The 16,870-nt window shown below is 43.6% G+C and overlaps 1 protein-coding gene across 1 annotated transcript; it reads left to right on the top strand.

Moving 5' to 3' along the window:
• The first annotated feature begins 481 nt into the window (after positions 1 to 481).
• LOC121005181 (zona pellucida sperm-binding protein 4-like) lies at positions 482 to 11,971 on the top strand. Its single transcript, XM_040437799.1, has 12 exons — positions 482 to 665; positions 2,942 to 3,063; positions 3,283 to 3,379; positions 5,816 to 5,971; positions 7,379 to 7,569; positions 9,032 to 9,129; positions 9,207 to 9,334; positions 9,994 to 10,183; positions 10,257 to 10,404; positions 11,273 to 11,348; positions 11,469 to 11,582; positions 11,829 to 11,971. Exons 1-12 carry the CDS (start codon positions 482 to 484, stop codon positions 11,969 to 11,971), a joined length of 1,647 nt encoding a protein of 548 aa, XP_040293733.1.
• The last annotated feature ends 4,899 nt before the right edge of the window (positions 11,972 to 16,870 follow it).

Raw genomic sequence — 16,870 nt, 5'->3', positions numbered from 1 at the left:
TTTGCTTGGGCTGGAGTCCTGGCCCTGGCACAGCCCCCACCCCTGTCACACCCAACTGGCAGACGTGGCATAAAACCGGCCGTGCGAATAAATATTGTTGCACGGTCAGTTAAAAAAGGGGACTTGTGACTATTTTACGCCTAAAATAGTCACAAGTCCATTAGTAAATGTGCCCATTGGTCATACTCAGTGGCGATTATAATACACTGCAATCTACTGGAATCACAGAGCAGAAAATCACTGTGGAGCCTAGGCCTGCTATAGTGCAGTGTTGGAAGTCCTATGTAAAGCCACAGCTACATCTGACTATGAAGGGGTTAAGCTGCATACTGATTGATGGTAGAATTCCTTGGAGAACCTCAATGATACACCCTGCACCTGAAGTCTTTCATCTCTTACCCTATCACACAGCTGCTCTGGCCTCACACAAGCTATAAAACTCTGGCTATGGCAGACTGCAGTATTGGTAGCAGCTGCCAGAATGGGCTTGGGCAAAGCAGGGATGAGGCTGGTCTTAGCCCTTTTGGCTTATGGATTGGGGTCTTTAGTATGTGTGGCACAGGACTATTGGGATGATCCTTCCCATCTGCAGTGTGGATCTCACACTATGGAGATTTCTCTACCTTCTTTGTTGGAGGATGCAGCTTTTGCCTTGAGTATCATTGGTAGGTCCTATGTAGTAAGTAGGCTAAGATGTATGTAATACCTTCTCATGGTGCTGTCTTCTGTGGAAAATGTGGTGGTACTTTTTATTGCTTAAGCCTCTTGCCCATGAATGTAAGGGTTCTGTGTCCGTGGTGTGGATCGCATACGGCGGTTCCACAATACACGGGTCACCAGCTGTGTGCATTCTGCATCATGGATGTGGACCCATTCACTTGAATGCGTCTGCAAACCTAGATATTCCTTGCGGAATGGGAGCACTATGGAGTTCTTCTGTGGTGGTTTGTTCCACAAAAGTATAGAACTTCTATCTTTGTGGAACAGATGGATTGCAGACCCCATTCAAGTAAATAGGTAAGTTATCTGCATGTGGGTGCCCATGCATTGCGGTCCAGTGTGGGCATGGAGCCCTTATGTTTGTGGGCGAGAGGCCTTATTGTGTATCTGTCTTCTGCTGTCTGTACAAGGTGACCCTATGTTTCTGTATTTAGGAATCGCAGCTTCAAAATGAACAGTGCTCAGTTTACCAGAGAGGCATCTGGGGGTGAATATCTGCTAGTACTGTCTAAATATCTGAGCATGCCAGTGTTTTGTTGGTGCCCCTGGGAATATCTCCCGGCAACAAAGTTAAATTCAGATTATATGCCATTAGAAAAGGGCAGGGCAAGTGTGGCATGTTGGGGGTGAGGAAACTTGTGTACAAGGTTTCAGTTATCTAAAGATTCTGCTACAACGAACCAAAAGTTATGGTCAGTGGTAGAGACATCCATAATGGAATTCTTGGAACCCAAACCTTGTACACTGATCTTACAAACACAAGTTTGCTCATCCCTACTGTTAGTGTTCTGCCACACATGGTGGGTTTGCAAGTGTGTTCCACTTTGGAAGCTGGAAATTCATAGTAGAAACCGGCAACATATCTTGACACCGGGGTTGGATTGGCCCACCAGAGTACCAAAGGATCCTCCAGTGGGCCTAAGATCTGACAATAATGGGCCCTTAATTCTCTATAGAGTGGGCTCTCAATCATGTAAGGGTCAGCCCCTTAGAATATGTTTTTTTGGACAGATATCTGCAATATTGTGATGACTTATTTCAGCCACTGGAGGCCGCTGTTGCTTTGAGTAAGAGGAAGCTGAACGGTTTCTGGGATACACAAGAAGTAGGAGGAGCCAGAAGTTCCTGGGGTTTGAGGGCTGGGTGTGTGCGAACTGGGAGTTGTGTTGATGGCTGCCATGTTAGGAGCCAAGTAAAGGCTAGTGATAGGACACGGAGCCTGACTCATGGAGTCCTGAGAAGCTGGCTGTGTTTGAGACAGGCCAAGATAGCCTCTTAACTGAAGTACTGCAGTGTGTTCCAGAGGAGTGGGACCATGTGTCAGACCAGTACAAGGTTTTGCCATTCCTGTCATTGACCAATTGTGCCTCTGGTGTGGTGGTACTGTACTGTTTAGGTTTTCCGGCAGTTTCATTTTGCTCCTTAAGAGTTTTTCATAACTAGTATGTAAAAAAAAAAACAGTATCTTTCTCATAACATATGCATTTATAGATCTCAGGAGCCTGAATTGCAAACTGTTAAAATAATGCAGCATGCTAAGGATTTGATGGTCCCTTCCATGCATCAAGTCACCCCCTTTTATGCCATACTTGCACTTGGGAGTGGTGGGGTCTGGAATATTGTCCCTGAAAAATCTATGCATGGAAATGGTTTCTCGCTCCAGGTTCAGAATGCTGCAGGATGCTCCTAATTTATGATGCAGTGTGTTCCTTGTCATAAGTTGGGCACATCCCCCTGCCAGTATAGGGGAGTGAGACCTGCGTGGAACTATAATGGAAACTCTATTCCATGGGATTTATCAGTGTAGTTCATTCATGTGGTAAGTATTTGGCTTGCACTCCACTTTCAGGAATGGGAGGCTTTCTGCAGATGTCAACGATGCCTAAACTGTCCTTTAAACTTTCTCTACTGGAATACAAATGTGCTTCAAAGTAAGGGGAGTCTACACATGGTGGCCATGATTTTAATCACACCAGTATGTAGGGTCATGGCAGGTTAACTTGGTTCTCAAATTGTTGGCTTTGCAGGCAATTGGGAGTTCTACCTCTACAATGGTTCAACTCCTAATAGTTCAAAACTGTGCCAAGCTGAGGTAAGACTTAAAGCTGGAGTGTTTTTTCTTCATTGTGGCTGTTGTGTGGACTCAATAACTTGTGTACAGTAAAAATGTCATACTGAATCTTAAGAGCAAGTTGTATGTATGAACTGACTGTAATTCTAGACAAGAATGGAAAACCTCACTATCTTCACAATGACTCCACTTGCGGGACTTGGATTGGACAGAAACCTGATGGCTCACTGGTGGTTGGCTCTACTTTCAATGGCTGTTATGTTCGTGAGGAGGTAAGTTGTGGAGAATCTAACTCTGCAAGGTCGGAACTGCTCATAACGGTTTAAGAGTAGATTTATATTGGTGTTTCTTGCAGTGAGAACAGTAGTTGAAGGCCCTTAGGATGGAAGTGTTTTTGCTACTGTTAGGGGGGCTTTTTTGTACTAAGGGGAAAGCTGCAGGAAAATTCACACTTATATAGATTTATTTTTATTTATTTTTTCTCCTCTCAGAATGGAAGCTATGTGGTAACCATCACTCTGGAAGAAATTCTTCGTGATGAGAAGTCCCAGTATCACAAGAAAGATCTTGCATGCCCGATTCTTCCAGGTTAAGATTTGTATACAAAATTGGTAGACTGTTCAATTGGTTGGTCAGATTATCTTCTGTCCACAGAATATGTAAGTGTCCAATTGACTTTGGCTGGTGTTTTCTTCCCCCACCACTATTCGAATGGAGAAGACACACTGCCACTCTACTCTTGGGCTGCTGGGGACAGCTGATCATTGTCACTAGACTATCGCCTGCAGCCCATGGACCAAATGACAGTGTGGCAGTCTCATGCTTGGATTTAAGATGACATGCTGCCTGCAGCTACAATTTGATTTTTTAGACTGGGGTAAAGATTAACTTGGTCATGCTTTTCAGTCAAAGTACTTTGCAGAATAACATTTAAATTCACTTTAAATAGCAGCCCTTAACAATCCCTATGATGGTCCATAGTTCTAGCAATTCAGTTTGAGCTGAATTTTCCAGATTAACCACTTGTTCAAATGGTGTAATTTAACCAGTTTTACTTGTTACCCCATAGAACCTAAATCTAGTCCCATAAATTCAGTGAAACCTAGTTAATCTGGCCATCCTAGGGCCTGTGGACATCTAACTTGCTGTCACTATACAGCAGTGAGGATGAGAACTTCTCCAAGTGTGTGGCTGAGTTCTCTAAAGATCTGCCCCATGCTTTACTTGTGCTGTGGGTTTCACCCTCTGCAATATATTCCATGGCAAAATTCCACCTGTACTGGAATTCCAGAGGTTTAATGTGCAGAACGATTGCCTGTAAACAAATGCTGGCAAAAGGTAGTCATGGTCATCATCCTGATGTGAAACATGGCCACTCTAGCCAGCTGATGGCAGATTGTCATCTGGATAGACATTGGCAGTGTTTATTGTCCAGCTACTTGCTAGCCAGGAGCAGTTCCATGAAGGATCTCAAGACCTTTGCCCAGTGTCATTGGAAGTGTGCAGTAAGTTTGGACTACTGTGGCTGCGCTGGCGTATGATCATTCAAAGGCTAGGCTATTCAGCCATTAACCTAATTCTGTCATGTACAGTAAAGTCAAAGGTTTTCCACTTTGTCCATAAATTGTCTGACTTTTGGGATAAGCTGTCCAGAAATTCTGGTTGGCAACCCTGTCCCCACCCCATAAATTTTCCATGGAGAGTTAAACAAAAGGGTGTCCAAATTTTGCCACAAACTTTATAACTTGCTTTATTCTCAGGCTATTCAACCTGGGCATGGTTTAGTATGCTAGTAACATTGACTTAATTTCATGCAAGGTTTTTTAATTGTTAGTGAGGCAGTTAACACACTTGATCTATAATTTTTAAAGATGCTCTACGTTTAACTTCACAACTGGTTCATCTTGGAGAACATTCCACCAACTTGGTGTCAATGCAAGATTGTTTTTAGAAAGTCCCAACATCATGCTTATGTTTTTGCACCTCCACGTAGGCTTAAAAGGTTTTCACTGTTCAGTATGTGTGGGTCCCACATCTCAGATGCAAACCTATAGGCCACACACTTATATAATTCTCCACTCAAATCTATGGGAGCAGCATAAGTGGCTTGGGAAGCTAATTAAAACATTCTATGGGTTGTCTGGTTTCAGGAGGAAACTGGACTAGAGGGGGGGTCTGCCTGCAGTAGTGTTGCTTACTAGACAGATATCATGTTGCACTACTAGTGCTCATCCAGGACTTGTTAACCTGGCTGCTCAAATGGACATGTGACCACTATAATCGATTACTTGCCTTAGGGTACTTTCACACTAGTTATTCTTTTCCGGTATAGAGTTCTGTCCTAGGGGCTTAATACGGAAAAGAACTGATCAGTTTTATCCTAATGCATCTCTGAATGGAGAGCAATCTGTTCAGTAGGCTTCAGGATGTCTTCAGTTCAGTCACTTATGGTATTTGGGCCGGAGAAAATACCACAGCATGCTGTAGTATTTTCTCCGTCCAAAATTCCGGAACACTTGCTGGATACAGCATTTTCCATTGAAGTGCATTAATGCCTGATCCAGCACCAAGGGTTCAAAACCCTGTTTTCTGGTCTGCACATGCGCAAACCTTTAAAAAATGTCAAAGAAATACTGTCAGTTTTTCCAGATGACACCAGAGATGGATCCAGTATTGCAATGCATTTGTAAGACAGATCAGTCTACAAATGTAATCTGTTTGCATACCGATTTCCGGATCCGGTGACAGAACTGCCTGCCGGAATCCAACTACGCAAGTGTGAAAATACCCAGTGCACATAGGCCAGTGACTGGCTGTAGCAGTTGGGTGATGTCACTACTGCAGGTGGGTAAAAAGATCCCAGCAGAGAACTGGACTAGACAGTTGCCCAGTTTTCTACTGAAACTGGACAACCCCTTAAATGTCGGTCACAGGACATGGACTTCAGATGAGTTGAGTTAGTGCTCCTGTCTCATGGATCTGTTGGAGACATAAATTGTATTGACAATGTTTCCTTATCTATAGCTATGGATGCTCCTAGTCCAAGTGACTGTGCTTCAGTTCTGCAAGCTGACCGCCTGCCGTGTGCTAATGACTCTGTATCTCAAGAACTTTGTGAAGGACTTGGATGCTGCTTTTCTCAAAATGCACTTGTACTGCGCTGCTACTATGGAAAGAAATGTGAGTCTTTGCAATAATGTAATTCTATTCATCCCCCACTACCCAGGCTGTAGCAGTTAGCGTATCACTGTCGGTTTACATAAATAAAAAAATGGTTGCACACAAGCAGTAAAACTGAGAAATGGAGATCATTCTGTCAGTTTATAGTTGGAATATATTGGCAGAAATTAATCATGACATCACGTTTCATGAGATTGAGGGACTCCAATTTCTGACAATCAAAATGCTCCATCTGCAGGTCCAATACAGTATAACTTGTATTCATGCTAGGATTTACCCCATTGTCTGATAGAACGGAGCCCTGGAAGTGATGGAGGGTGCATGTGCAGCCACCCTACACTTATTTTATGTGGCCACTGAAAATGGCTTGGCCCGGGCTTGGCTATTTCCGTCAGGCCCATAGAAGTGAATGGGAGCGGTGACCAGTCATGTGTGGTGCGCTTCCATTCACTTCTATGGGTAGAGTGCTTGGTGGTGGCTAGACTAGTCCTCCAGCCACCACATTGTGGGGCTCTGCTTAGATAGGTGTGGCCCCCACCCCTATAACACAATGGGGGCATCTGATGGCGATATGCCCCATTGTCTGAGATGAGACAACCCCTTTAATTGGAGCGGCAAGGTAATCTACTGCAGTGAAAAAGGGGGTCAGTCAGCACATCCCAATGCACAGGTGCACGCTGCCATGGCTAGAAACGCAAAGAAAGAAAACACAATGCAACCCAGCACTCTGCAAACACCCATAACATACAACAATTTCATAGTAATAGAAAATATTCTGGTGCTAATGCTATGCTCTTACGAATTTGAGATTCTTGGCAAATTTTGTACAATTTTTGCATGTCTGCTGGCATTAAGGCGATATCTATAAGATGGCAACCTAACATTGAATACTACCTGCTATAGTGCCGTACTGGCCACCATAACATTCCGAAGTACCTCTGTTAGAAAGGTCATCAGTATAAAGGTTGGAAGACCCATCAGGGTAGGTCATTAGGATCTGCTCAGCGGGGATCCAACACCTGGGACCCCTGCCAATTAGCAGTTTTAAGAAGGCACCAGCACTCCTGTGGTCACTGCTGCCTTCTCACAACTCCATACATTGTATAGCAGCTGTACTTGGTATTACACTTGGGCCCCATTTACTTGAATGCGGCTGAGCTACTCCTAGGCCATGTCCACAATTAATGTGGCATCACTGGCCTAGGAAAAGCCACAAGATGTCTGCAGTGCTTACAGGAGGGCTGCTAACTTCTCAAACAGCTGATCGGTGGGTGTTCCAGGTGTTGTACACCTACTGATTACATACTTGCCTATTCTGAGGATGGGTCAGTATAAACCCTTGCATGGTAACTTGAAACTTTGTTGCATGTAGAGTGGATGCCTTAACAGTCTGCCTCTTCTGTGTAGTGACTACCTACTGCTCTGCTGACAATAACATGGTGGTTGCGATTTCAAAAGACATAACCATACCATCCTTGATCCTGGACTCTGTAAAAGTACTTGGTGTGGATTCTAACTCGTGCCCAAGCCTGATGGTGGCAACAACTGCATCATTTATTGGGTTCCAGTTCCCATTGTCCTGTGGGAGTGCAAACGAGGTGAGCAAAATGTCCAATCATGCTGAACCTGCCTGAAATACTGCTTAATGTCTATTGACTACAGAAAATGGCAAGGGGAACTGGCCCAATCTAGTCCAGATCAGGCATGTCTTTTTATCTGTGCATATTTTTGTGCATATTTTAGGTGTTCTGAATTTTTTTTTTTTTCTTTTTTATACTGATCTATTCTTCGGATAGATTATCGGCATTTGATCGGTGGGGGTCCGACACCTGGGAACCCTGCTGATCAGCTCTGAGAAGGCAGTAGTGCTGTGGCCTTCTCGCTGTTTACTGCCGGTCCAGTGACGTCACAACTAGTATCAATGGCCTTGGCAGGGCTAAGCTCCATTCAAGTGAACAGATCTTAGCCCCACCCAGGCCATTGATACTAGCCATGATGTCATTGGGCCTGCGCTAAACTGCAAGAAGGCAGCAGCACTACTGCCAGTGCTGCTGCCTTCCAAAACAGCTGATCTATCCAGAGGATAGCTCAGTTTAATAACCTGCTTAACCCCTTAAACACTTCTTTTTTTTTTTTTAAAGAGGTTGTCCACTTCTAATATCCAAATTTACACTGCCAGACTTTCTTTGAAGCACTGAACACTTTCATCAGCCACTGTTGTGGTACAGCCATTAGACATAATCTGCATGTGTTGCATGCAAACTTGGCTTGGATTTCATCCTATGCACTACAAAGGGGCAAAGATCAGCAGAATAAACTGCTGTAGGTTAAAAGGGGTTTTCAGAGTAATAATGGCCTAATCTCAGGATGGGCCTTTATTACCTGATGGGTAGGAGTCTAAATCCCTGCACCCCTGTTAAGCTATTTGAGGCCATTGAGTACCAAGGCCTCTTGGGCCATGTGACATCACTGGCCCATGTACAGCTGCCAGTTTGGCCCTATTTGAGTGAATTGATGAATATGGTGTGAAGGTGCTTAACACACCAAAGCCCCTTCAAAGATCTGTGGGAGTTGGACCCACACTGATCAGATATTGATAACTGAAGGGTAAAATCTTCCCAGAAAACCCCTTTAGAACCTGCAGCTCAGTGGTCAGCGCTGGTGCCTTACAGCACTGGGGTCCTTGATTTGAATCAAAGGACAACATCTGCATGGAGTTTGTTTGTATGTTCTCCCCGTATTTGCATGGGTTTTCTTCTGGGTACTCCTGTTTCCTCCCACACACAAGACATATATACTGATGGGGAACTTAGACTGAGCTCCATTGGGGACAGCGTAATGTCTATAAAGTGCCGCAGAATATAGTAGCGCTATATAAGTGCATTAAATAAATCATGTTCACAGCATGCGGATACCACTATTTAAAATCTTATTCGCTCTGCTTCTGCTGTAAAATGCCTTGTATCTGTCAGTGTGGACACTTTCATTTCGGCTGCCGGGTGTAAGTTATGAAGAGATGCTAAATAACAGTAAATCTCACCTATGTTAACTATTTAACAGGCGGTTGATGCATCCATAGTGTATGAGTACACTTTTGTGGCAACCAACAGAGTAATCGCCTGGCAGTCGGCATCGGTCACTAGAGACAGTACCATGAGGTAAGGTCAAGGCTTGTTTTGTATTTTTGACACTACAAGTACCATGGTTGGATTACAAAATGCTCCTCTTCCTACAGAGTGACTGTAAGCTGTAGCTTTTCACGGACTGGCATTGTCCCACTGCAGGTAGAGGTCTTCACCCTTCCACCTCCTCTCCCTGTATCTACCATGGGACCTCTAACCTTGGAGATGAGAATAGCTCCAGGTAATTAACAAGCTACTTGGAAACAATTTGTGACCTGCATAGGAAGGGTTGGGCATGGCAAAGCTGTTACAGGCCTAACTTAAAATGGCTTACCTTACGCAACCGCTTTAAATTGGCTCATCTTAAGAACTGTCTAAAGGTGTTATTTGATGTAGATTAAAATCATACATAATAGACATTCCTGATAACATGGATATTGGGGGAAACCTGAACATACTGTCCATGGGACCCATGGTAAAGTGGCCCTGGAAAAAAAGTTGTAAGCAGGGACAACAAATGTGGGCCAGTCAGCAACACAATGGTGCACCACAAAGTGCCATTCCAGCAGAACCAAATGGTGCAGCACAAAATTGCTACCTTACCACAGTATTTATCTGTCTTGCCATGCTGAGGGTAGGTGACAGTTAAATTCAAGAGGGCAGCTTCTGGGTGCTAACCCCTAAGCTGTAACTGCAAAATCACAAATGGTAAGAAATCTGAACTGACTGCCACCCATCTGATGGGAACATAACTTAGTCTGGCATGCAGCTAGTGTATAAGGGCTTATGTAGTTGTACTTGACAAAATGTTCTATTGACTAATATGCCAAACAGATTCCCTTATTCTTGGATGTGAAACTGTATGGTCATGCAAAAGCTGATGTTGGATATGTCTTGCAGATGTGCAGTATAGCTCATACTATGCAGATGAAGATTATCCTATTTTAAGAGTGTTAAGAGATCCTGTGCATGTTGAAGTTCACATCCTGCAGAGGACTGATCCAAGCCTAGTTCTGATTTTGAACAACTGCTGGGCCACCAGTTCTCCTGAGCCTACTAGCTTTCCCCAATGGCCTATCTTGTCCAGCAGGTGAGGACTGGATAAACGATCAAACATTCTCTTGCTTAGGGCTGTAATGATACAAGTACTTATGTTGTTTCAGCTGCCCTTTTGCTGGAGACAACTATCTTACGGAGCTGGTTCCTGTTACTTCCTCACAAGGAATAACTTTCCCAACATACTACAGTCGTTTCATTGTAAGCACCTTCACCTTTGTGGATTCGAACACCCAAACTGCTCTTGGAGGATCGGTAAGCTGCTTGGATAAGTGGTTTTTATGGAAGTGTGTGGACAACTTGTTGCCAAATCAGGTGTTCACCTGTAATTTAAAGAAATGTTGACATTCCCAGATCTAGTAAGCCCTAATTCCAATATGGATACTACCCACTGTACATCTAATCCATGTTGTAGATGCTCCTCACAGAATCTTTGTAGAATACACACAGTACTTGGGTCCTGATTTATGCCTTCACTCCAGAATTGTGGCATCAGTTGCCAAATGGGGCTATTGTGACTTCCTGGGCTCGCTTGTGTAAAGATTTAGACCTTGCATTTTTATACTACTTTAAGATGAGGAAACTATTTGTATCTCCCTTTGTTCCTGTGTGGCTTCAAGCCACAGGAAGTATAAGCCAGCCAGCTATCTCTTAGAACCTGAACTTGCTTGCCTGTACAGATCCTGGGGCCCTCTGTTCTACTATATCCTTGCCTCACAGGGGAGGTCTGTCGGCTAACTTTTACAATCTTGGAACTGGAGTCCAGATGGTCAAAAAAATCTACGTTCCTGCCCACGTCATAGCCCTGTGCCATGGGCTGGGGAGGGGGGAGCATTTTGACTGGTCCCAATTTCCCAGCATGGGGTGCTCAGGACTCCCTGCTCTCCACACAGTACCAGGTATCTTCCCTACACAGACAGACATAAGCTTCCCTGCTTAGCACTGTACTCTGGCCAGCTCAGTATTGGGCTACTATAATTATAGATGATTAACCACCCTTGGTATTTAAATTGATTCCGAACAGCACATTGAACTAGTGTGTGAATAACACAAATAACCAGGAGCTGTTTGTATTACAATTACATAAACTACAGGTGACTTGCATTGACTTGTGTTCCTATAGGTATTCTTCCACTGCAGTGCTTCAGTATGTGTCCCATCTGCCTCGGAGACATGCTCTGTGACCTGTCAAAGGAAAAGTAGGTGACCCAGTAAATTGTCTTTACTCCTCTCTGTGGGTTTTCCATTCTGCTAACATTTAACTGATTGCTTGTTACACTACTTGTAGGCACCAATTTGATCAACTTTTTGTCTTGCAGAGAGAATGGTGGAATTGCAGCAGACAGACAACACTCTTACAGTGACTTCTCATGGTCCTGTGATATTTTATTCTGAAGAGATCAAAACAAATAACATAGTCGAAGAGGACGAAGGTAGTGTGCTATTGACATCACTGAATGTGGTTGTGCATGGTACAGTAGTTGAGGCCTTCAAATTGGGCTGAAGTTCAAATTGGCAAAGATCATACTGGTAGTATCAAAAGTATGTTACTTCAGAATTTTGAACGCACTCCTACAGGACTTTGCTCAATACTTGCTGTAATTGAAAATGAACCTGGCATACAAATGTTCTAGCTTGGGCTAACTTTTTTTTTTTTTTTTTTTTTCCCTTTAAAACAGGTTTTGGCTCTGGACTTGCCCTTGCTTGGTTTCCAGGCATGGTGGCTACCGTCTTCATCTTGGTGGTGTCTCTTCTGGGTATCTACTTGTATAGGAAACAAAAGAAATATGCACTGTCCACAGTAAATGATTTAATAAAGTAGATTTTTCAAGTAACATTTATTGTGTTCAATATAACAATATTGCTGATAAAGAACTTGTGGGATTTTGAGTTGCTCATCTAACTAGTAACTGCTCTAGGTTGCTGGTCTTCCTATACAGCATAGTTCCTTGTGTTCTCTACACTAAACAGTTTCTCAGACATCACCATTGCAACTGAACAAGCTAGTTGGTACCACTTTTGATGCATTTTATCTTGAGGTAGGAGTGGATCCTAAGGGAGCTTGTACATGCTGCAGCATATTCACATTAACTGCATGTGAATAAGGACAGCCACACTGCACATGTACTTGCCATGGTTTTAAGTTGCATAGCAGTAGTAAACCTCAGCTTGGTCACATGTAGGGTATTGATATGTGGCTTACTATAGCCATAATGTAGGCACCCAGCAGATTCCTCTATTTGGACATAATTATTGGCTCTTGTAACTTAGCTGTAATGCATTAAACTTCATGGAAAGTTTTGATTCTGCAATGGTTTTAAACTGACCGACAATTATCTTCACCAAAGAACTATATGCAAAGTTTCCCTTCCTAACTAGGAAAGCTCACTTCATCACATATTTTTAAAAAAACAAAAAACCCTCACTTAAGTAATTGGCTTTTGCTGAAACCCTACTTATGGCACAACCTGCAGCATATTCTAGACTTGATGTAGATTTTTCTAAACATGCAGTGTGGCAGGCGCAGCATTATGAAGTGCCTTTTGCACTGTGGCATTAGAAGAATTTTGATATCTGACTTTTAGTCTAACCAGACTGTTACTCTGTAATTGCCAGAAAAGAACTGATCAGGCATATCCCAATGCATTCTGTATGGATAGAAATCCGTTCAGTTTGCATCAGTATGCCTCCCGTTCAGTCACTGTCAGGCGTTTTGGCCGGACATAATACCGCAGCATGCTGCAATATTATGTCCGTCCAGAATTCCTGATCAGTCGCCGGAATCAGCATTAATTCCTATTGACTTGCATTAGTGCTGGATCCAGCATTGCAAAACAACTGAAGGACAGATCTGTCCATCTGCCTGACAAGCGGAGAGACGGATCAGTTCTTGCAATGCATTTGTAGACCAATCTGCACCCGGATCCGTCTACAAATGCTGTCAGTTCTCACACTGATCGGCGGATCCGGCAGGCAGCTCCGATGGAACTGACTGCCAGATCACACTAATGCTAGTGTGAAAGTACCCTAAGAATGAGCTGAAAATGCATCATCGGGTGCTATGTAGCACTTGATGACATGTGCCAGCCAATCACTGATGCCAGCAGCCAACATGGCTATGGCATTACAGTGAGGAAAGTACATGCATGCACGTTCATTGGCTGCATAGCAGCCAAGAAACATGCGGGGTGGAGACTTGAGCATTGCGCTCGAGCACATGTGGTATTCGTCTGAATACCACCATGTGCCGAGCATCGAGATGCTCAAGCCGAACTGGTGTTCGGCCGAGCATGCTCAATCATGACTAGTCTCAAGTCCTGAGTCGTGTGCATTCGGCCTTAAACTGTTGCTGGGCAGGAGTCTTGACCAATCACAGCCAGCCTCACACACGGCCTGTGTGGGAAATTCCCCTAGCAGGAGCTGCTAGAATCATTACACAAGAGAGGAGCTGAACAGACATTCACTCCACTAAGATCTGTTTTATGGAAGCAGAGAGGCCAAAATAGGTATTTAAAACGGTTATATAATGTTCCCACTGTTAACCGCCTCACGCACGGATGCGTCCTGGAAGCGGTCGATTCATTCCTCCTGTACGCATCCGTGCATCTCGCGAGAGGTGAGATTTCCTGTGAACGCACGCGTTCACAGGATCAGAAGGTATGCGAGTGGATCTGCAGCCTGCCAGCGGCGATCGTTCACTGGCAGGCTGTAGATGCAATATATATTTATTTTTTAATTACCCCCTAACAGGTATATTAGATGCTGTTTTGATAACAGCGTCTAATATACCTGGTCCTCTGGTGGTTCCTTTTGCTTGGATCGACCACCAGAGGACACAGGCAGCTCTGTAATAAGAAGCACCACACTACACTACCCCCCCCCCCCCCCCTGTCAGGCTCCCTGATCACCCCCCCCCCCCCCCTGTCAGGCTCCCTTCAGACATTTTTTTTTTTTGGGCACAAATTAGCGGAAATTATTTTTTTACAAAGTCTCATATTCCACTAACTGGTGTCAAAAATAAAATCTCACATGAACTCCCCATACCCCTCACGGAATCCAAATGCGTAAAATTTTTTAGACCTTTATATTCCAGACTTCTCACGCTTTAGGGCCCCTAAAATGCCAGGGCAGTATAAATACCCCACATGTGACCCCATTTCGGAAAGAAGACACCCCAAGGTATTCCGTGAGGGGCATATTGAGTCCATGAAAGATTGAAATTTTTGTCCCAAGTTAGTGGAAAGGGAGACTTTGTGAGAAAAAACTAAAAAATATCAATTTCCGTTAACTTGTGCAAAAAAAAATTCTATGAACTCGCCATGCCCCTCATTGAATACATTGGGGGGGTCTTCTTTCCAAAATGGGGTCACATGTGGGGTATTTATACTGCCCTGGCATTTTAGGGGCCCTAAAGTGTGAGAAGAAGTCTGGGATCCAAATGTCAAAAAATGCCCTCCTAAAAGGAATTTGGGCCCCTTTGCGCATCTAGGCTGCAAAAAACTGTCACATGTGCTATCTCCATACTCAGGAGAAGTTGGGCAATGTGTTTTGGGGTGTCATTTTACATATACCAATACTGGGTGAGATAAATATCTTGGTCAAATGCCAACTTTGTATAAAAAAAAAAATATGGGAAAAGTTGTCTTTTGCCGAGATATTTCTCTCACCCAGCATGGGTATATGTAAAATCACACCCCAAAACACATTGCCTAACTTCTCCTGAGTATGGCGATACCAGATGTGACTTTTTTGTAGCCTAGGTGGGCAAGGGGCCCACATTCCAAAGAGCACCTTTTGGATTTCACAGGGCATTTTTTACACATTTTGATTTCAAACTACTTCTCACACATTAGGGCCCCTAGAATGCCAGGGCAGTATAACTACCCCATAAGTGACCCCATTTTGGAAAGAAGACACCCCCAAGTTATTTCTTGATTGGCATAGTGAGTTCATGGAAGTTTTTATTTTTTGTCAAAAGTTAGTGGAATATGAGACTTTGTAAGGAAATTGAAAATGCAAATGTGATCGCACACTACATCCAGCACTCTGCCCTCCATGCTGGATGAGACATTGGTTTATAGTATATATTGGAGGCGTGGCGATCTCCTTGGAGTCATTGCACACCTGACCAGTTAATCTGTCCTGGAGGCTGGTTTTAAAGTCAGTATAAAACTGAGTCTGCTTATATAGAACCTACCATTAGCCATCTGGCTCCAGGAGAAGTATATGGTGGGTTCAGCATGCATGTTGGTACTTGCATCCCTGGATCCGATGAAAGCTGTAATGGCACCGGACGGGGTTACAAGCAAAGTGTACTTGGCTTGCATGCTGATCTGCATTCCCTGGATTTTATGTGGCTGTCATGGCCCATAAACAGGTAGGAACAAGAGTTAGGGACCACTCAATTGAGACGGCCTTGACGCGGTGAGTGGCTTACTATGCTTTGGCCAAAATATAAACCAATGTCTCATCCAGCATGGAGGGCAGAGTGCTGGATGTAGTGTGCGATCACATTTGCATTCTCCGTTTGTATATGTATTTCGCCATAGTGATGTGCACCTACAGGCAGGTTGTGCTGACTCAACCCCCTATTTTTTTCTTTGTAAGGAAATTGTTTTTAAAAAAAAAAATTTCCGCTAACTTGTGATAAAAAGTTCTATGAACTCACTATGCCCATCAGCGAATACCTTAGGGTGTCTACTTTCCAAAATGGGGTCATTTGTGGGGGTTTTCTACTGTCTGGGCATTGTAGAACCTCAGGAAACATGACAGGTGCTCAGAAAGTCAGAGCGGCTTCAAAAAGCAGAAATTCACATTTTTGTACCATAGTTTGTGAACGCTTTAACTTTTACCTAAACATTTTTTTTTTTTTTTTCAAAGACATGTAGAACAATAAATTTAAAGAAATTTATATAGATGTCGTTTTTTAAAAAATTTTTACAACTGAAAGTGAAAAGTCATTTTGTTTGCAAATATTTTGTTAAATTTCGATTTAATAACAAAAGTGAAAATGTCAGCAGCAATGAAATACCACCAAATGAAAGCTCTATTAGTGAGAAGAAAAGGAGGTAAAATTAATTTGGGTGTTAAGTTGCATGACCGAGCAATAAACAGTGAAAGTAGTGCAGAAGTGTAAAAAGTGGCCTGGTCATTAAGGGTGTTTAAGCTGGGGGGCTGAAGTGGTTAATATAGTGATTAGTGTTGAGCGCACATGCTCAGCCGAACTGCTGTTTGGCTCGAGCATTGCTATGCTCAGCACAAAGCGGTACTTGGCCGAGTACCGCATGTGCTTGAGCGCAATGCTTGAGTCTCCTCCCTGCATGTTTTGCGGGGAGGAGACTCAAGCATGGCGCTCAAGCACAAACGTGCAGGTAAGTACTCCCCTCACTGAAATGCCAGTAGCCATGTTGGCTGCTGGCATTAGTGAGTGATTGGTTGGCCGGAACACATCACTTGGTGCTATATAGCACCCAATGACGCATGTTCAGCTCATTTGTAGTCAGGGGGAGCTGTGCTTCGGAAGGGACAGAGTGTAGGAAGTCTGATCGCAATAAATTCTGTAGAAAACATTTCTAAGGACCATTTTCTGTGTGGTGGCAGGCTGGCAGTATTTTATAGCTACAGTACAAATTTTTTTTCAAGTACTTTTAATACTTTTTCTATAGAGGGTGTCTGCAGTGACTAGAGACATCTGTCCAATACCCTCTGTGTGTCAGGGCCA

This window comes from Bufo bufo, chromosome 1 (genome assembly GCF_905171765.1).
Source record: "Bufo bufo chromosome 1, aBufBuf1.1, whole genome shotgun sequence".
Taxonomy (NCBI): domain Eukaryota; kingdom Metazoa; phylum Chordata; class Amphibia; order Anura; family Bufonidae; genus Bufo; species Bufo bufo.
This window is presented reverse-complemented; position numbering and strand designations above follow the sequence as displayed.